We start from the raw sequence: 20721 nt of genomic DNA on the forward strand, positions 1-20721 counted from the left end.
GGAATCGTTACATCATTCTGTCCCAGATTTCTTGCACTTGGTGTAGCTTACGTAGTACGTCCTCTTGCTCGCCAATCAAAGCATCATGACAGCATGACAGCAACAGCAGCATGACCGCATGACAGCAAACTGCATGCTGTAGAAACTACAGACTTGTACGCATTTTCAGTATAGTCTTTTCTAAGCACTTTCGGGTGTGTTGTCGTATGGGCTCTGTCAAGGATTTTCTTTCACTGTTCCATACAATGCTACATAATTTCTTCAACGTATCTTCGTTATATGATCCATTAATAGTAATTGATATTTTTTTTGTCAATTCGCCTTCTTTCGGAACAATTTCTTCTTACTTGCAATAATCCACGTTCCACGTGCTTATATAAACAAATGGCTATAGTTCTAATATATTTGTGCATTTTTCCGCCAGAACACGCCCTGGTAGCTTAGCGGCTATGGAGTTGCGCTCGGCAAGCACGAGGTTATCATCAAGTCGTCGTTTTGGCACGTAAAACCCCAGAACTGAATTCAATTGAAGCTGTGATATAGTTTAGCAGCTGAGGATTTGCGTCTTTATTTTTCTGAAGTTGAGGCAGGGAGTTCTCGTCACAGCTTCCACGAGACTCAAGCCGGAACTATGAATTAATGTTGTTCTTACCAGTCACCTTCTTGTAGATGAAGGCACTGGCAACGACCATATCTAAGGTTTGCCAAAAAATTTTCTTTTGTCCAAAACTCTCTGCTGGTGCCGCACGAATGGGCAACAAGTGACGCTGTAATTTATTTTGTGGACGCCACCCACTTTCTTGTAATCAACAATCACCTCTGTCGAGCACAGGAACGTGCTGCTCTCAATATTAGCTGTACCTGTCGACATATCACTTTGTCGGCTTCACCTGCTGTGCTACATCAAAAAAGAATGCAGTAAAGCCGGACTTGTGTTTGTAAGTTTTATTGTGGGCAAGCTCAGCTTGTCCAGAGTAGGAGGAGTACAAATTTCGATCACAAGAGTGGTTCATCCACGGTAGGGGAATGGTTAGAAACGGTGATCGGTGCACCGCAAGGCGCTGTCTGGTTGATTAATACCCGGTAAAGTGATAAGAGGTAACAATTTTCGAAAAAAGCTTGGCGAAAACTTTATTATGGCAGACGAAAGGCTGATATGCTTGCAGCTTGGTTTAAACTTTTAAAAAAGTTATAAAAGAACCTATTTTTAACGCCTACCCTGGCTGTAAATGAGCCTACCATGGCCGACAAATGTATACAACGGTGATTCTTCTTTTGAAAAGCAACGGGCAATAGCGGTTTGTGCAGCCACAACAGCACCATCAAAGTTCACGTCCAAGTGGGTAACTACAGTAAATTCAAGGGGGGGGGGGGGGGGGCGGGGGTGTTGCCTTCGCGAAGTCACCCAACCAACACTTATTTCAACGCACGAATGTCTACCGTGTTTGTTGCAACCAAATCGGCTATGTTCATCGTTGAAGAAAAAAAACTGAAACACGAGAGCGACCACTGATTTCGGGCGTATTTGTGGTCTCCCAACAAATTCAGCTACTCATACCCAGAAACAGGATTGACAGCGGCGCATATTTCCTTACTGGTGCTTCTGTATTTGTGTTATTGGAGGTCATTTTAGGATTGAACACTATCAGCTTGTGTAGCTATCCCGAATGCTGTGACCATTGCAGTGGCCAATGGCTAGTGCGTGAAGATTGCCTGCAACCATCGATTTCTCGGGACCTCAGCATCAGCAGGAATAGTCACATCCGAAGATAAGTTAGCGCCCCCATGCCTGCTTTACGTAGCCATATTGGCGGTAATTTTCCATTTAACGAGAAAATAGCGAAGTTGGGCAGAAGCTAACTACATCTCTAAATGCGCATCTACCGCAACAATAGGTATAAACTACTCAGCGCATTCTCGAGGACAATGCTAACAGCGCAGACTGCACCAACAGTACGACGAGCGTAACGCGTTCGTCTTGTTGTCGGGAACACGGAAAAAAGAAAACGGCACGAAAATGGTGCTGCGCGCCGAAGAACTAAACTGCTAGGAAGAGTTACACTGGGCTGGTTGCCGTGTGTTCAACATAGCCCGCAGTACAGACAACTGAAGAGAGCAAGAACAGGGCTCGTGCGTTGAGAGGGCACCTGGTCGTCCCGGTTCAAGTAGCAGCTGAACACAGCTAAGGACGATTGTGTTATTGTTTCCCACCACTACTTCACCACCAATCAAGCTATGATTTTCGCTGGTGAACAACTTAAGAGAACTGACAGTCGGAACAACGTTCAAAATGCTTCGTGTAGTACTAATTGCAGGTGCCATGTACCGTCTACGTCCAAATGCCCCAAGCTTTTACAGCGAAGCTGTATATGGCTAGCCGATTCATTCGTCCATGCGTCTGTCTCTCGCCTGTATGCCGAAAACTCCTCAAGCGCAACCCTATGCTCATGCGCAAAAAAAAAAAGTGAAAGAGAGCACGCTGATTATCTGGCCCCGTAATGACGTTGGTGACCTCCATCGCAGCCGAGCACGCGCGCGGCAGTTTCTCTGCGGCTCCGAAATGGATAGGGCACGTGTCATACGCACTCCTGAGGAGCAGGCATCTTTCAATCAGCAACGCCGCGAGCAGGACCAGGAACGAGCTCGTCTGCGCCGTGCCGATGCTGAACCCCGGGCATAAGAACAGGCTCGTGCAGCCGAGCGTAAGCATCAACTCCGTATCGAGGATCCCGAAGCCTACCAGCAGTCATTAATTAAACCATCGGGATTAACACAGTGATAAAAACCAGGACCGCACGTTTCATCTTCGCTGGTTAACCATCTCTACAGATCGCAAGGGCGGTGAATTTTTAAAGGGGCAGGAAGCATTCCCTCCTAATTCCAGCCATTCAACGCGTTAGCGGACGTCGTAGTTCCACAAGCTTGCACGCGGCTCTCCAGTACGCAAAAGTCCAAAGGGCGATGTGCAGCCTAAACGTGAAGCTGGAAGCGGAATCAAGTCGAAGAATATATTTGGCAGGTTATTACGGGCAAGCCTCGTAAGGCCGGGTGTGCAATCAAGCCCAGGAACTCATACCTCGAATGTGCAGTGCAGCTCGTTTGTGTCCCGTTAACCTGCCATAAAGCTTACATAGGCCGAACAGCAAGGTGCCCAAACACAAGGCTGATGGGGCACCGCTATCATTGTTCGAAAAAAAAAAAACATTACGATACTCTGCAGTTCCACAGTAGAGACTGCTGCTGGGCACCCGACCTCGATAACAACCATGGTGCTTTTCATGGAAGTAGTCAGCTAACCCGAGAGAAGCGATCAAAATTTATAGGACAGGGGAAAACTATGTGAGTTGCCCTTCGTTGACTTTTAGAGGAGAGACGACTTTTGTGCATGATTACCCATAAACTCAAGGATGGCGTGTCAATGGTTTCATGCTTAAATTACTTCTTTCTTTTGCTTTGCTTATCGTACTGCCCGTTGTCGGCCTCAACATCTCGACTGTTTGATGCAGTCTCAGAACCTCATCCCCTTCTTTTCCAGCTACGCATGCATGATTTGTCAAGTATAAAGGCTTCTCACAGAGCGGTATACCTACAAGTTGTAGTTCAGAGGCCGTGATTTTGCGTATTCGAATGTTCGTGTGCCTCTGATATCGTTCATTCTGTTCAATCAAGAATAGATGTCTAGGCTTCTTTCATTAGGGTCCCATCATTGAATATATTCACGCAATAATAGCAGTGAGCAGCTTGCCTCTTGTGAGTTGAAAAAGAAAAGGAGAAAAACAAGGCTTTTCACAAGGGATTCAGCTTTGAGGCTCTCAAGCAGGGCCTTTGAAAAACAAAGAAAAGAAAGAAGAGTGACATTCTTTATTCTTAAAAAACCTGACAGAAAACACAGGTGAAATGTACATTCTAATGATCATCACGTCAAGACTATAGCCGAGTCTCATACAGCATAGCATGGTTTATTTACGCATTACTATGCATGTGTGATTGCATCGTATTCTATATTATTGTACTGTATTGTATTGGAAGCGCGCCAAGTTAGGCCTAAACTGATGCAATATTTTCCAGTGCACCGGCTTGTAAAGAAGGAGTATATGATAAAGCAGTGGCTTTGCGGGCGTTTTAAATGCAAAAATGCAAAAGTGCAAGCAGTATTCTCTGTAGTTGTCACTCGTTAAGGAAGGCTGTCTTTAAGGGCACAGTATACTTTAGCGCCTAGATGTAATAATAAATAATTGCTGCGTGCTGGCAATGAAAACGTACTTCCGCCTCGATGATGTCCAAAACGGACCAGACGAAGAGGTTGTTGAGGATAGACTCTGCTTGCAGCATGGTCGTCAGAATCGGATATCGGCCTTCCTCAAACAACTCGTCAGCTATGGGCAGTCGCTCATTGGAGCAGAGCAGGATGCCGAAGAGCAGGCAGTTGTTGATGTCCATGGGGCCCAGGAAGCTGTACGCGTACAGGGCTGAAACCGCTGTGCTGATGACGAGAGTGCCCACGGCGAACACCAGGATCTCCCGGTGGCACCTGAAAGCATCGTGAGCGAATTACTGTATAGACAGCGACAACTAAAGCATGTAGAGGCAAATGCTTCTGGCACTGATTGTGAATACATGCGCTAGCGAATCGTCACGCCTGAGTTTCCCCAGAAAAGTTGAATTGGTCAGGAGCATAGCGAACGCTTTCCAGTGAAGGTCCCGGTATATTGTTACGGAGCTGTTTGAAGGCGCTCATGCAAAAATGAGTGACGAAGGAAAGTGCGGTGGGCAACTTGCGCGAGTTTCATGTACATACCGCATTGTGTGTCTCATACGCCTCTGCTAGACTCTGTCCTCTCGTAAAAATATGTTAATTTTTCTAACTATCAATATCGTTCGTCGCATTTTCTGCAGGTTTCAGCCTAAACACTGCTATAGACTAAGCCGCAGTGATTTTAAGAGAAGTTTCAAATGAGTTACGAATTATACATGCCGTGTCATCAGTGTCTTGTTTCTACATGAGGCAGCTGCTAATGGTGACTATTGCTTATTAGCCCTGCCAGTCCCCCACTGACATTTCAGCTTCTTCTTTGCATTAACACCTTCTTTCCCTGTCCCTTTTCCCATTTGAAGTGGTCTACATGGAATATTCCTCACATCACCTACGTGCTATGACGCCATTACTTGGTCTCTACCATTCCCGCTAGTTGAACACTTCGGTACTGCTTCGAAATCAAGTAGCAACATACTTACTGGCGTTTGCATCGTTAGATTCGCAGCCCTTCTTGCATTAAGCGCAATATCAATAATAATCACAGCCGCTGTTTAAATGGTTATGTCATTATCACTTAACTAGTTACAGCCAAGAGCTGCCAAGAGTTTTCCTTGCCTGGCGTCACTTGATATGCACAGCGGGAGTTTTAGGACGCTGTCTTCCCTAGCGTCAACCGCCTGAACCTTATAAGCGCCTCTCCATTATTATTGCTTCAAACAAATATATTAAAAGGACGAAGGCAGACCGAAGCACTTTATCAGGCGAGGCCACTGATAGCACCCGTGAAGAAGAAGAAGATATGGGAGGCTGATAATTACATACAGACGAAAGCGACGAGATGCGCTAAAAGCGCCCACACTATTTCCCCCTTCTCTGGAGCGGCCATACTAACCGCAAGTCAACTGATAAGTGAGGTACGAGTAAACGGCTTGTGGCGGGACACGTGTACAATCTCGGTGTTCGGCGATGGGGATCGTCCACAGAATGGACAGGGCGATGCGTTATTCCACAGCAGACGTTCGTTATATGACGGTGTACGAGCCAATGCAGCTATGTAGATTCTTCTCACACAGGCCTCGAGTTCGAATGCGGGCCCATAGAAGAACTGCGTCGCCTAGGCTGAACGATACCACACGTCGTTTCTCGTCACAGCGAAGCCTTGTATTTGCTTGGACGGCAAACGTGTTCGCGAGGGCGAAACAATGGCAGGCGATCACTTTTGAAACAAACTATTCTGGAAGGGACACGGTGCTAAGCGGGGCCGCAGAGAATAAGGTAACTTCGAACACTGAAATAGAATTCCGTCCACGGGCGAGAGAAAAATAAGGCTGTATCCAGATGTGCGTTGAATGGCGGAGTTGTGGGCAAACGTGACAAAACGAAGAAGGATATCCCAGCTAGGATATCCCAGGGCGTATATACACCGAAATCATCTCGGATAAAGTTTGATGAAAGCGTTAAGTCAGACCATTGGTCAGAGGGTGGTACGTATAGACGTTGTTTTATTTGTGTTGATGGACGCGCGAAGCACTTCATCGAAAATGGGGGAAAGGAACGCCTTGCCACAGTCGATCAATAGAACACGAGGAGCTTCGTGCCGCAAAACGATGGAACGTGAGAACTCCGCTATTTCAGAGGCAGTACCGGATCGGAGAGTATAGTAGTCTCGGCGTAGCGTGTCTTATGGCCGATAACAATCAATGGCAATCCAGCGATCGCGAGTGGGTGTTTTTGGGAGTGGACCAAACAAGTCGATGCTGACAAACTGAAATGAAGTAGATGGGCACGAAATATATAGGCCGTATGGCGGCCCCGCGGGAGTGGCGGTTGGACGTTTGCGTTGCTGGCAGGGCGCAAAGGCGTTAAGTATTTAGCGGCGCTTGTAAGACAGGCCAGGCCAAATAGTGCAACTTGACCCGGTTGTAAGTTTTGTGTAAGCCCATGTGCCCAACAGCTGTGTCGTCATGACATGCTCCTAAGGCGTTGAGACGAAGAGAACGTGGAATAACGGAGACCCATTAGATACCTGAGTGGTGCAGAATATAACAGAATGTAACGGTACGAGGCACCAACGTGAAGCCTGAATCGAGCAAGTTGGCGTCGCAAGCGACTGTTTCATGGACGTGTTGAGCCGGTGAGCGGCTCTATAAGCGAGCGGAAGAACGAGTCATTGCGTTGATGAAATATGAAATTATTTGGCCTAAATGAAAGCATGACGCGCCTACCAGAGCTAAAGCGTTGCTTTCCGGAGTAGCCGCATATTGACTAAGCACTAGTGGTGAAACCAGAGGTAAAGTACGCGGCGGCAGCAGACAGAGAGATAAAGCATCTTCCTCTTGATGCTTCTTCCCGCACTTGTACGTGATTGTGAGGGAACAGTTCTGTAAATAGAGAAACGAGCGGCCGATGCGACCCTTCAAGTTCTCTAACGACGACAGCCGACACATAGCGTGGTGGTCGGTCATGAAATGGCGGCCGTGCAGCTATGGACGGGTTTTTTGAATCGACCAAACAATGCGAGACATTCCTGTTCGGTTATGTGTAATTTAGTTCTGCAGCAGAAACGATGTGGTTTGCGTACGCTACTACGCTCTAAAAAAAAAAGGGAGCGAGAATGGAGGAACTAGCCGTTTTCCTCCTTCAGGCCGGTAAGTTACTTCCTTCACACGCACTTCACACGTCGTGCCCTCTTGTGGCAATCAAAAGGGAGGAACGTTCTTCCCGTGCGTGCGTATCTTGCGTCGCTGCCACCGGTGACCCCAACATCGGCTGCAATAGCTTCTTTCGACAGGAAGTAATGCTAAGTAGCATAGCCAGAGGTCTACACCTTTTATGACAAGCGACCACTATTGTCAAACCTCTAGCGCGAACGGGAGCTGCGGTACGAGAATAGTTCAACTCGAAAGCAGCGCCCGGCTGCTGACGCACAACGAGACAAGCCCGTACTCGGGCATCTCGGCCTAGCCACCGAAGATATCAGCCAGCCTTTCTTGTCTTGATGCGTGAAATTAGGATGAGGAGAAGGTTAAGGTATCTCCAATGAATGTATTTGTGGCCGTTCTGAAGCGTCGTCCGCGACGGCTTCGAAGCGAAAGCAAAATACGTTTGCTGGCGCCGTCGGCACGTAGCGGGCCGTGTGAGCGCATCACCGCCGCAAGCGACGCCGTCAAATCCACAGCTGGAACACAAACCCTGCAACCAGGACAAAGAGGTGCTCGAGCGCGCCATGCAACCAGATATATAGCTGTATATTCAGCGTCACTTGCGTGCCGGTTTGCCGGCGTACCCGCCCGCCAGCGACGGCTTCTCCGTGATGCATCATGCAGCGCTCACTACACTACAGAGGCAGGAAGCACCGACCAACAATAGAAGGTGCATTTCCTAAAAGGCGCGGTATAAGCAAACGTACAAACAAAAATCATCCAGAAATTAAATTTGAAAAAAAAATGGCTGTGGCTTCGGTAAGGTTAAGCCCAGGATGCGAAGCATACTAGCCTTTATTTTAGTTGTTGAACCACTGTTTAGCCTGGTGAACTGCTGTTGCTTGGTTATATTTGGTTCGGCTAGACGAAGAAACAGCTCATGCATTACTGCTTCGCCTTCAAGAGTGGAACGCGACAGCGTTCCCGTCGACCCGCCAAGGGGTGTAAGACAATGGGCTACAGGGCAGCGACTACGCGCCCCGCATTGGACGCGGTGAGCGTCGAGCAAAGCAGCGTTCGGCGCGGCAACGAAATGTGCGCCTGAGCAAGAGACGCACGCCTTAGAAACAGCTCGTTTCTAAGGCAACACCGCATTCACTAGAGGCGCTTTTGTACCGCTTTGAAGCATCGTACTCGTGGCTCAGTGGTAGCGTTTCCGTCCCACACTCCGGAGACCCTGGTTCGATTCCCACCCAGCCCGTCTTGCAAGAGTTGAGCCAAAGCTACTTCTCCTCTGTCGTGACGTCACGGTGTCACGTGATTTCAAGGCGACACCGCCGCGCCTGAGGAGCTGGGTTGAGCTCTCGTAATATGCTTCGCATAAAAAAAGTTTACATATTGCTGACTTCCGCGTTGCAGTTTTGCACGTACGGACGTCGGTGTCTGAAGAAAAGGAGACGCTCTCGAAGATAACACGTAGAGGGACAATTGAAACTACAAAGTACGAAAAGCCTAATGAAAGACACAAATGTAGGGGCAAACGCATATGCATCCCAGACGCGAACGGGAGACCAAGCTGATGGGACACACATGAGTACGGCAGCGTTGCGCAATGTTTCGAGTGCCGGGATTCTAGAAAGCTGCAGGGCACTGTCGAACTCGAATGTCGGTACGGAGCGAAACCATCCTCTCTCTAGCAGAAAGCACGGCTAGCACGGTGCAAACACATATTTGCAGTAGAGGCGCTCAGAGAGAGACGGCATACCCCAAAGTCGCAGCTACCCTTCCCGGTCACTTGTTGCGGTGGTTACGCTTCAGCCACCGTATTTACGTATGGTTATGGTAGCTGTAGCCTAGTATACTGTATCGCCACAATCTTCGTTACCACGACTCTCCTGGAGATGGATATAACACAACGGACACCAGCAGTTAACCTTCTGATATTGTAACGTGGTAGTGACGGTGAAGAAAGAACACAGTAGCAGTACTGTGAAAGACAAAACTAGCTTTTATTGGGCGAACCTGTGCCCACAAAACAGGCTACACTTAAAGCACAACGATAGCGGCGAACACAGTCGGCGATCGTCGAAAATCTGCTCAGCGGGTCAAGCGCGTAGTCGTCGAATGTTCCAGACTATTCGTTCGGGCCCGCGTGCCTTCCACAAAGTTCTACACCATTCGCGTTACGCGATGAAATCAGATAACACAAGGTTCGGCGACAACAGACAGCCGGGTAGAAGCATCGATAACTTTCCGGAAACGTCGGATACATGCAGGCGCGTCCCTCGCTGTGCGATTACAGTTGTTAAGCAGCGAAACGTGGTCGCCCGATAAAGATAAGTACACGTGTCAATATCGTCAATGGTGAGCGGGGCGAGTCACGCCAACCGTGGCGAGTAATCTTTGGTTCTCGTATGCAGTCATGGCGGCATCACGACGAGTAACTTGTATCACAGCTTCCTTGGATGCTACAAGCTAGTATTCACGTCCGCTCTTCTCTAATATTGTTACAAATCGCGCGCAGATGCTCAGCGTATAGCAGCGAACGACGTCCTCGATGTAGCCGAATACTTTGTCTGTGGACAGGAAGGCAAAACGTGATTTCGAAGGCTTGCTCGACAGCAGTGGCTTCAGCGTCCCGGTCAGATCTGTCCCTACGCTATACGCCGGCAGCCGCCGGCACACCGCGCGCCGGCTCTCACGTACCCGCTCTGCAGAGGCGTACGGACGCAGTGGATAGCATATTGTTTGCCATTTCTGGATGAAATTAGGCGAGAAAACGTTGAATCGACCTCAACAACATGTGTTTTGTAAACGCCAGCGGTTCTTGAAGCGCCATCCGCTACGGCTTCGAAGTGAAAGGCTTAGATCGCCGTCGCCACCGTCTTGATAACTGAAAGTCGCCAGTCAAACGAATTCATTATAGTGCAGTTTTATATTAACAGGTCTGTGCGGATCTGCTGTGCCTATCAGGTGACTATACCCATATAAGTATTCTATCGAAATTTATTGCTGAATTACGTATAACAGAGAGTCACTCACTGGCACTAGAATGAACGTCAAAACATCATGACTATATGTGCCGTGTGTTGCGCATTCTGGTCGCTCTGTTCTGCGCAGTATGTGTGAAAGTGTCGCTCTGTTGTGCATAGTATGTCTATGAAAGTGCTGCTCTGTCGTGTCCACTGGCATCAATGTGAATGATAGACGGGGCGGCTTCACTAAAGTGACGCAGGATTGCGCTTGAGGTGAGGACTTGCTTTAAAGTGTCAAAGGCTGCGTTACAATCACCAGAACGCACAAAGGGAGTTCAGGGAGTCGGATGGCTGTAGAGAGCGGCCGCAGTAGCCGCGAAGTCGCGGACGAATTGCCGGAAGCACGACTCAAGGCTAACAAAACTGCGAAGCACTTTCTGGCTGCACGGTCGAGTTTCTATTGCGACGATAGGTCACCCTTGGCGCCACAAGGGAAAGCTTTCCTCAGACGCTGGTCGCATGATAATGTTGGGTGGTATTTTCGTAGGATGTCGTTTATGTTTGAGAGGGCATTAGAATAATTTGTTATAAATGCTGGTGGTCTCTCTGATTCTGGTGTAGGCGGTCTCTTAGCTAATTCCGACTGCCTCTCTAATCTTGACGTGACGTCATAAGCCCTGCTGAGATGAACTTGTTGATACTTTCTTTCTGCTAGCGGTAGCAGAAACTTTACAGACATGTTAGTGCAAGCAAAAATCAACCAACATCATTCCCCCGTAAAAAAAAAACATCTTCTCGACCCAGGCGCAAAACCTGCAGGCACGTTCAAAGTGAGCTTAAAATTAAGAGCACCGCAAATTGTTATTTCTTATCTGATTGCTCAGTTCATTTTTCTTCGTTGCTTTAGTTCCTTTATTTATATATTTGTTTAATTTTCTTTCACGAGCAGCATTTTCTGCCGCTACGTTTATTCTCTCTTTCAGAGAGACGATAGTAAACAGACCTCCAACCGAGCAGATAATCGCCTCCCCTCCCCCCCTCCCGTCGTCCAGGCCCCTTCTAAGAAAAAACGAACCCTCACGGCCACGTCAACCGGCTAACACACAAGGCTACCTCACTTGCCTCCACCAACTTTGCACTGCACAGCTCTCTTTTCATTTATACACCCTCGCCACTAACACACCCGCGTTCGTTGCCTCGCCCACCCGCCTTACCCCCTCTTCCCTTGAGAAGAACCGTACCTATATATACTGTGCCGAGGAAAGCATATGTCACCTTGAAAAAGTTAAGTCCACTTGTTGAAACGTTGGCCTTTCATGGCTTTCACCTTATTTTCGTTTTGCTAATCGTCTTGAATTTCTATCTAATGCCTTCCCCGTGTTTTCTCAGGATTACATTCATAAGTGCTTTTACTGTTGATGCCCTACCTTAATGTACACAATTCTGTACAAAGTGTCTGAAAGAGTGAAATCTACGAACAACTATGTATATGAATAACATAATAGTCTGGAAGAAAATAGAAATTCGTTTGAATGCATCAACCAAAGTGTTCAACGTGCTTACAATAATTTCATAGAAAATTGAACCTTCGGAAATCGGTAAGAAAGGGACTGATAAATAATGCAAGGACACCCAATCAGAGGCAGATGAAAGATCCTAAAACAGAAAATTCACATCTAGAAGGTCATAGAGGAAATCCAATGAGTATTACTTATAAGCGAGATATTTACCATAGTAGGAATGTTGCAACGAATTAGTTGGAGGGTGTCACCCATCTAGAGCCACTAAACCCTGGAAGCTCGCTTTTCATCATAAGCTTTCTTTCTTTATTTCGACAATCACTGCAGTTACGTCCTAATCCTACCATCTATATATATGGTTTTCAGACCATTACAAGCCGAAGCTATTGTTGAGTATGCAAAATTACCACGCATACTTTTCAAAATATACTGCACGTCACTTAAGCGAAGCGCATACCGGGATGTTTCCCAGGAATTTCATTTTCTTTTTTTATTGCGCGCTGAAAACATGCACTGAAGAAAACGTGTTTTTCTATCAATGCACTAGAGAAATGCTCTGCGTAGAGGACTCCGTGCCTCGGCTTGGACCCACCTTCGAAATATGAAATGATTGATCCCTTGAGTGGCGTAGACCGTTGCCGCCGGAACGAACACCATGATCACGTGGAACTTGATCTTTCGCAACCAGTTGGACATAGACCCAATGCCCTGGGTTTGCAGGTCTTGGTAGGAGAACCATACGCCAGCGAGCAACATGAACACCGTGTACGGGACGTGGATCTGGCGCTGCGCTCTCTTCAACAACACTGCGTTGGGTCACGATGGAAGAAGGTGGACAGGTCATCGTTCGAGTCGCACAAGTAAAAGGTGTGGTGAGGAGTTTGACCGAAAATCCCCTTTTTGGGTAACCTGATAGCAAAAAAAAATGCAAACGATTCAGGTAACTGATCAAGTCAAAAGTTAGCTGACCTTTCACATACAGAATCACGCGGGTAGCTTGTTCACTATTCTGGGAACAAGGAACGTCAGTGACGAAGTCCAGAGTTTAAAATATTGTTTTAGAAACTATACGGGATTTCTGTAAACAAGAAACCCTCATGGAATGCCAGCTAACTTCCTACTTAGTCATGACCACGCGACGAGCTTCGCAGCTTCTTTTTTGAACAAATAGGCCTAATGGGGTGAAATAGCCCATTTGCAACATGCGAGCATGATATGGCCACTGTATTGTTTCTCTTGTGTGGTGAGTTATTGACGCTGTCCAGTCGATATACGTATATCTAGCCAAGCTGTCTGTGTGACACGATGTGCTCGAAAACGTTAAGTCCGTGTTTTCACATGCCCTGGCAAAACTAAACCACCCACAGAGTTTACTTTTCGAGGAAATAGAAGAGGGGTGGGGGTTAGCGACGTGTCATGAAGAATGGCAAGTCAAGTTTTGAATTGTGTATGGCAATTTGGGGTTATAATTGAAAATTGCTAAATAGTCGTACTCTGGTGGTTGAGAGGCGTTGTATTAAAGGCTTACAATGTTCACTGCCTGCCCTAGAAGAACTAAAGCTCATAGTAACATTATATTTGTAGAGAACACTATGTCTGGTGTTCGTGCAAAGTTTATTGTGTATACGTTGCTAAATTAATACGCAAGCGAAGCGTCATACGTAAGCTTTCACGCTGTCCTGGGAAAACTAAGTATGCCACCGTCTATAAATTGCACGAAATAAAACTTGCGTCTTCAATTATCTGCGGGCAAAGTTTAAAAGCATGTAGTTTAGTTTTACGAAATTGAAATTCCCAATGCAACTGTTAGAAAAAAGCAGCTTCGCTGAAAATTGGGCTGTGTGCCAAGTCAGAGCAGTCTGCTGTGATTGGCGATCAACGCTATTGCCAGCGCCCACATTAATGTCTCGTTACGTGTTCATGGCAGTCTGGCCCGCCACTACCAGCGCAATTGGCCAAGAACTACGCTTAAGACCCAATGTGATGATACCAAATGATTCCTCTATTCAGAGCACTTACCGGCCACAATTATAACGGCGCAGATGACAAGGTAGTCGAGGGAATCCCCCGTCTCTCCCCTGCGAAATCAATACTCAATTTTAGGGATAAACAACTCCTAATGAATGAATGTAAAACTATATGCGAATAATTTAGACAATGACACATGCTGCAGACGAGGACCAGTGCGCTTGTCCTCGCCTGTTCCATGTCTGTTTGCTTAAATTACTCGCGCTCAGGTTTTCAGTCAACATGTCAGACCAACTAGCCGAACAGTTACTCTGTCTAAGGAACGACCCATAAGTAAACGCAAAAGCATTCGTGAACCTACTTCAATACTTCCGTGTCTGTATCACAGTAAGAATCTTCAACTTGTTCACTCAGTGCTATAGGCTGCTAAGAAAGTGATGAAGAGTTGTCGAAAATAGAACATGTCATGCTTCAGGCAACGTTTCCTCGCCATGTACCCTTTCCAAGTCAGGCCTATTCCCCTTGTCGACACATTCGCGCCAGCATGGGACATCCCATGTTCGACACGTGTTATTCACTTCAAGTCCACACATTGGTGCGAACAACACTCACGCTGTTAACGCGAAGGAGAATTGACGAATATACGTCGTGAACTTTTGAAGGAGTAAAAAAAAAATTCCTGACATTGATATACACCAATAGGATGCTAACAGTTGAAAGTTCACTTAGGGCATGCAGAAAAGATCGTGTAATACTGCGTGTCGCAACTCTCTATAGCGTTCTGTAAACCCAGGTGACGACAAATTGTTGTTCTTAACTTCACGTAGCACAAAAGGGACGAATGACCAAGAACTCGACGGCACTTTCGTCTCTCTTGCGCTATTCGATGTCGTGAACTATCCCGGTCGGAGTGCTTGTTATGCTGTGCTTGAGAGGGTTATACAACTGCAACAAGGTCTCGTAATTTACTTGCGTTCACGCACTATTCAGTACCCTATTACGATGCAAAGAAAGTTCGCATTTACAAGCAGCCTTGCCATCGGGGGAATGAGCCGAACAGAGGAACAAGGGCATCTTACGGTGTCCTTCGTAGCTTGGCAGTGTGCATCAATGTTCTCTTTGTATGCGAGCTTGCGGCTCTCCCAGAGTCCTCTACGGTGTTCTGTGTTCTGCTTGCGTTATATGCAATGTCTCCGGTGTGTTGAACCGTTAAAGGCTCCGTGCGTGAATAAAATAATTGTCAGCGCTGCCTAACAATGACCGCAATTTATTCGTGCTCTTCCGAATACTGTCGAATTCAGCCGCGTTTTCAAACTCGCCACCTTGTCATCCTCTGACTGGACCACGGCGCTGCTATGGCCTCTCTGAGTGGCTCGAGACCACAACATGGCATATTTTGAAGACATGGCTAAATTTAACCGTGTCCGAACGCCCAAGCAACTACTGGAGGAGGTTGGAATCAATTACTTTGCTAATAATTGGGATATAAATGACGCCCCACCCTCCGCGGTGGCTTAGCGGCTATGGTGTTGCGCTGCTAAGCACGAAAACGCGAGGTGACATCTCGGCAGCGGCGGCCGCATTTCGATGGGAGCGAAATGTGAAAGACGTAGAAGTCCCATGCATTGGGGGCATGTTAAAGATCCCCTGGATGTCGAGACTACTTTGGAGTCCGCCACTACGGTGTGCCTCACAATGAAATCGTGGTGTGGGCACATAAAACCTCAGCATTCAATTCTATACTAAAGAAATACGCTTCAATAGAGAATAGATAAACGCCTACATGTATATTATATATCACGATATCCTTGATTAACAAAAGATGAATCTCTTATGGCTTGAGTAGCGCGTCGCAGGTTTTCTTTTCATGGGGACGCACAATATCAATCGCGCTCGCTTATGACTACGTTCAGCGTAGAGCTATATTCACACTACCGTGATATCAGACATAAAACGTCTAACGAAAATACATTTATGCAGCATTATCCTGTAGCAGTTACGCAATTTGTTGCGCAATCGCTACGTGACTGACGATTTTGGACGGCAGTCTTTGCGTTGCCCCACAATAGTCAGTCAGTCAGTCAGTTTTTATTTGCAGGAAAATCCCATCATCCTGCGGTTGACAGAGGCTAAAGGCACGGTTGTCTGACGTAACAAAAGGAGCAGTGTACAGCATTTCAGCAGAGAGCTGGTGCAAAAAAGAGAAGCTGCGTTACAAATAGTACATGCATACATCCCATATAATATCGCTTTACTTTAGCACAATGGACAGTTTTTTTTATTAAATCACATTGAAGATTCGCTCATGTCACAAAAACACGTAAAAGGAAGTCGACAATTGAAACGGAAATTTGCATTTATCACTGTTACTTAACAATTCCAACGGAAAACAAAATTGCCCGCTGTTCATGTTTGAACGTTTTTCTGGGTAGGCAGAAATCCAAAATAGAAGCACAGTTATTTAACATGTTCTGACTTTTTTATTTCTGCGTTTAGGGTTACGCGGATATCATATTGGGCCAACACAGGTGTGTAAATACTGTGGAGTTTCTTTTTATATATTCGCTGTGCCAGTATCCATAAATAGACTTTACTTGCAGGTAAAACATCAAATCCTGGAAAAAGTGGTATCGTCGGCAACAATCTAATAGGGTCGGTGTGGTTCACAAAAATCTGGAGGAAAAGCGTACCTACATAAATTGCTGGCCTCCCTTAGCGAAGTGGTTGCCTGCACTAAGTAAACTTTTTGTTCACTTACAGAGAGCTTCCGGCGACGTGTACGGTCGAATTCGTTTCCTGCCGGACGTACCTCGCAGGGCGACGGGTGCTGGAAGAAGTGAAACACGCGCGCGATGTCAGTCACTAATGATCATCGCGCTTTGCTTGCACAAAGTTAAACTAATCGTACACAACATTCTGCGACCACTCGAGAGATCACGAGAAATATACAGAAAATGAAGCGTGCAGCAGCCCCGGTCATATCTTATTTAGACTATATTATAAACGCCAGGCTTCTTCCTTATCTTCATCCTGGACCCATTCACCAATGTTTCGTCATGATTTATGAATTTTTTTGCCGTAATATATTTTTTGTCTGAAGAAAAACGTTTGAGTTGCACGCCAAAATGTAGCAGATTCTAAGATTAAGATTTCACAGCGTTTGCTACCTCAGGTTGACACTAGGGCCCTTATTAAGACCAAAAGAAAGGTGCGTCCAGCACTAATGAATGTCTTATGCATGCCCAGTCACGCTTTAAGAACAATTAATTGGCAGGCCGACCACCCCCATCGTTTGGCAGCCTGTGTAATATATTGCGCAAATAAAAACAGGAAATTTTTGTCCGTAGGGATGCAGCCACGTAAGCTTCTCGGGGGTAGGGGGTACCAATATGGCCTTGTGGGCAGGTCATCTTCGAATGTTTCTTGCGCTCTGTGTTCACCTCTGTTGCTTCCCACCTTAAGCTTACACTTTGCAAGCGCATTGCCCAAGCTAAGTTAGAGTGCGCGTTTTTCTGTTAGACATCGCAATTTGACGCTCTTGTGGCAGCGAAAAACCGCGCTGGCCGCTTAATACTTTCCAATATTTACCCTAATGCCAGCGTTTCTTCAGGTAATGCTAATCTTGCTCTCGTGCGATCGTGCGGCGCATGTATAGTCTGGCGTTTCTATACACCGTTTCGTACATCAAGTGCATCGCCGCGGAAGCTGTGCAAGTAGTGCGGTCTCCAAATTTGACCATTCCGCGCATTTCGCCTATGCTTCGCTGCGCGCCAGTGGCGTTATTCACTCGCTCGAGCATGCACGTGCGGCTGCCGCGTTTGTAAGTGCGAACGCAGCCACTGCAAAAAGTATCTCGAGTATCCATAGCGTTGTACCTGATGCATGAGACGGAGGCCCGCAGCAGCGTGCCTCCATGCAGCGGCTGCGGCCATGCAGCGGCTGCGGCGGAGTCAGGTGGTTACGGCGTTGACGCCAGCATCGCCGAATATATCCCCCTGTGTAGCTCGGTACGTTCAAAGTGCAGCGGCGCGGCGACTAGCTGTTGCCAAAGCGCAAGCGCACAAGTGCGCGATGAGCAAGCACTTTTAGAGTGCATCTCTTAGACGCATTCCTGGCGTAACCGAGAGAACGAGCGCAGCGAAAGAGAGAGCGAACGCTGAGAGCAGCGGGAGATGAAAAAAAGCGGCAACAGGGAAGAGGCGCAAGGAGGAATGCGGAGAGGAGGGTGCAGCCGAACCGTGAAACGGGAAGCATAGGAGGGTATGACTTAAAAGGATGAGGAGGAAAGCGGAGGGCTGGCGGCGACCAAGTATGCGGCCAGCGCGGAAATCAAAGCGCTGACGTGGGCTTCGGACCTGCTGCGCATGCGCTACTTCGCCCCTGGTGCTGCCGCCGCTCGATAATGCGCTCCGCGTAAGACCTGCGTTTCCGGGTCCACGCTAATTATTTCTGAACAATGAGCGACGCAACCGGAAGAAATGCCTCGGCTGCCGCTGATGCTAAACGAGCTGCCCGAGCAGTGGCTCAGTGCCGCCACCGGGAGCACCCTGTCATTCAGAATCTTTGCCAGAGTAAACCGCGAATTCAGAGCACCTAAACAGCTGCGTTCAAGATTTGCATTAGGAGTATCGTAATTATCGCTGGTTTTTTTTTCGTTTGGCTGAGACGCAGGGCAGCGCAAACTCGACACCCTCCCTTCAGTTCTAGCGAACTGCATAGGTCTGCATGCTGCCGGCCAGCCAAGCTAGCACGCGAGTACCCTTGTTCCCGGTCAAGCGGCTCCGGCGTAAGATGTGGCATGTTCTATTCTCACGTCGGTCGTGCCAAAGCGAGCTGAACGCCGCTGGTAGCGCTGGCTGGGCCGCGACGCTAGACGGTAGAGCGTCCAATTTTCGCGGCTCGAGGGCAGCCTCGTTGTGCCAGGCTGTCTCCTTGGCTCTATGTCAGTTCCGCAAGCTTTATCATACTAGTTCAACTATGGAAAATCAACTCCTGCTCAAACCTAAACGCATTTCGTCTCGCCGTGATCGTCGCATTAAAAGTGCGTGTTTCGAAGTGTCGCATGGATAACGCGCATTCTGATTATTTGATCTCTCGGACCGGCAATCAAAGGAACCCCGTTCCTTCTTTCATGATTACATCACTGACGCCTCACCTTCATTAATGATGTTATTGGTATCGTTTAACTGCACTCCTCTCTGTGGCACCTTCGTACTCGCATATTATCAAAATAAATAAATAAACCCTATCTTGAGTTTTTGTAGGGGATAGGTTTCTGAGCCAGAGGCCGTGATACGCTCTCTTGTTTGGGATTATGTCTATAGAGGACGTCAAAATCAGGGTTTGACTAGTTTAAACTCCCCGTTCTTATTTAAAATTTCAGGGCCAGAATTACCATTGGTTGGTCGCTTTTGTTAATACTGTGTCCAGCAGCAGTACTGACAATAATTTGCTTTACAAAAAAATTCTAGAGCAATTGTGCTTGGCATGTCACGAAATCGAGATAACGTGGTAGAAAGGTTTACCAATAAAGGTTGGTGTCAATGATGATGGTGATATTAAGGGCGTCTTTTTCTAAATTAGGGTGGCGCCAAATCATCGCCAAGTGCTTGTGATATACTTAGGTCCTAGGACATCTTTACCTGTCAGTTAGCAAGAACAAAAATGATTTCTTTCTGGTATATTGCCTGAAGGTAACACTCCTCAATAAAGAGTTAAAAACATGTACTTCAACTATTCTTGCTTTCTCATTATCGTCTCTTTACTGCACTAGCCGCGGCCCGTTCCCTTGTTGGCCAGTAAAGCTCGCCTTCGGCCCCATCGGAGACACTGCGATATCTAGATATCGATCGCTGAAACCTGCAATGCTTACAGCCAATCGCCTTCTCATTCTCAATATGACGGAAGCCATGATAAAGTGAAAGCTTGGTCGCGTTTGTGATTCAATATCGATACGTCTGCGCTGCGCAAAATAGTAGGACAGAAGAAAAGACACAACACAGGTGCTGTACTGTGTGTTGTGTCCTTTCTTCTGTCCTCGTCCTTTGCATTGTGCAGACATGTCGATACGAAAACCAACGGACCACAGAATCCAAACCAAGACATATTTTAAGTAAGCCATGGTTTCAGCGAAGGCCCACTTGTACCACGTCGTGCGGCAACTGTGCCAAACGTACCTGACCATGCTCATCGTGCGGGGAAGGCGACGCAACGGGTGCGATGATTTCGGCGACCTGAAGAAAAGATGCGCCCGGTCAACGGTCAACGGCCGCGTCAACGGTCAACGGCCGCGTTCACCGCGTGCTGCTGCTTCTTCTTCCTTGCACTCATGGCGCGTGCCCACGAGAAGGAGTTTGGCCACGGTTCGCTATTGAAACATAATTTGAAGATACCGCTTCTTATATTTAATTAATAGCGACAATAAATTATTTCCCTTTTGTTTTCTTTTCGTCAATATAGTTATGCCAATAGCAATGGAGATGCTAGATTATGAAAATAATGTGATGTGCTGCGAATAACGAGAATGAGGAGAATTTTGGTGAGAGGCTCCCTGTAGCGACGGCGTGCTCATGCGCAATCTGACGCGCTTCCTTTCGGGCTTGACCAAGCGTACTTGCGCCAAAATATAAAATATTGTACGTCGAGAGGGTAAGGCCCACACGCAATAGGGGCTGCTCTAAGCATGTCTTCCTTTCGGAAATATATTTTTGGCAATAGAGGAGGGAATGGTCCAGTGATTCTATATCTCCACATGGCACACAAGGGTTCGGTGATGCGAAAGCGCACCTACTCATGTGTAGGTATGATTGCGGTATTATGACATCGTTATAGGGTAATCGAAACTTCGCATCGCCGAGAGG

General features: G+C 47.2%; 1 protein-coding gene across 3 annotated transcripts in view; it reads right to left on the minus strand.

Moving 5' to 3' along the window:
• Positions 1–20219, minus strand: part of LOC135900134 (sperm-specific sodium:proton exchanger-like) — a 91354-nt gene extending 71135 nt beyond the window's left edge. For 2 of the 3 annotated variants that reach the window (XM_065429574.1, XM_065429573.1), the window contains exons 1-5: positions 20038–20218; positions 16620–16688; positions 13913–13971; positions 12486–12699; positions 4264–4531 (exon numbers count right to left, since the gene is read on the minus strand). In XM_065429574.1, coding sequence (XP_065285646.1) covers positions 4264–4531; positions 12486–12699; positions 13913–13971; positions 16620–16688; positions 20038–20051 — 624 coding nt within the window. In that variant the 5' untranslated portion in view covers positions 20052–20218. Of the gene's footprint in view, positions 1–4263; positions 4532–12485; positions 12700–13912; positions 13972–16619; positions 16689–20037 lie in introns of all 3 variants that reach the window. The other variant, XM_065429575.1, reaches the window with a different exon arrangement.
• Positions 20220–20721: the final 502 nt, after the last annotated feature.

Source organism: Dermacentor albipictus, chromosome 4 (assembly GCF_038994185.2).
Source record: "Dermacentor albipictus isolate Rhodes 1998 colony chromosome 4, USDA_Dalb.pri_finalv2, whole genome shotgun sequence".
NCBI lineage: Eukaryota > Metazoa > Arthropoda > Arachnida > Ixodida > Ixodidae > Dermacentor > Dermacentor albipictus.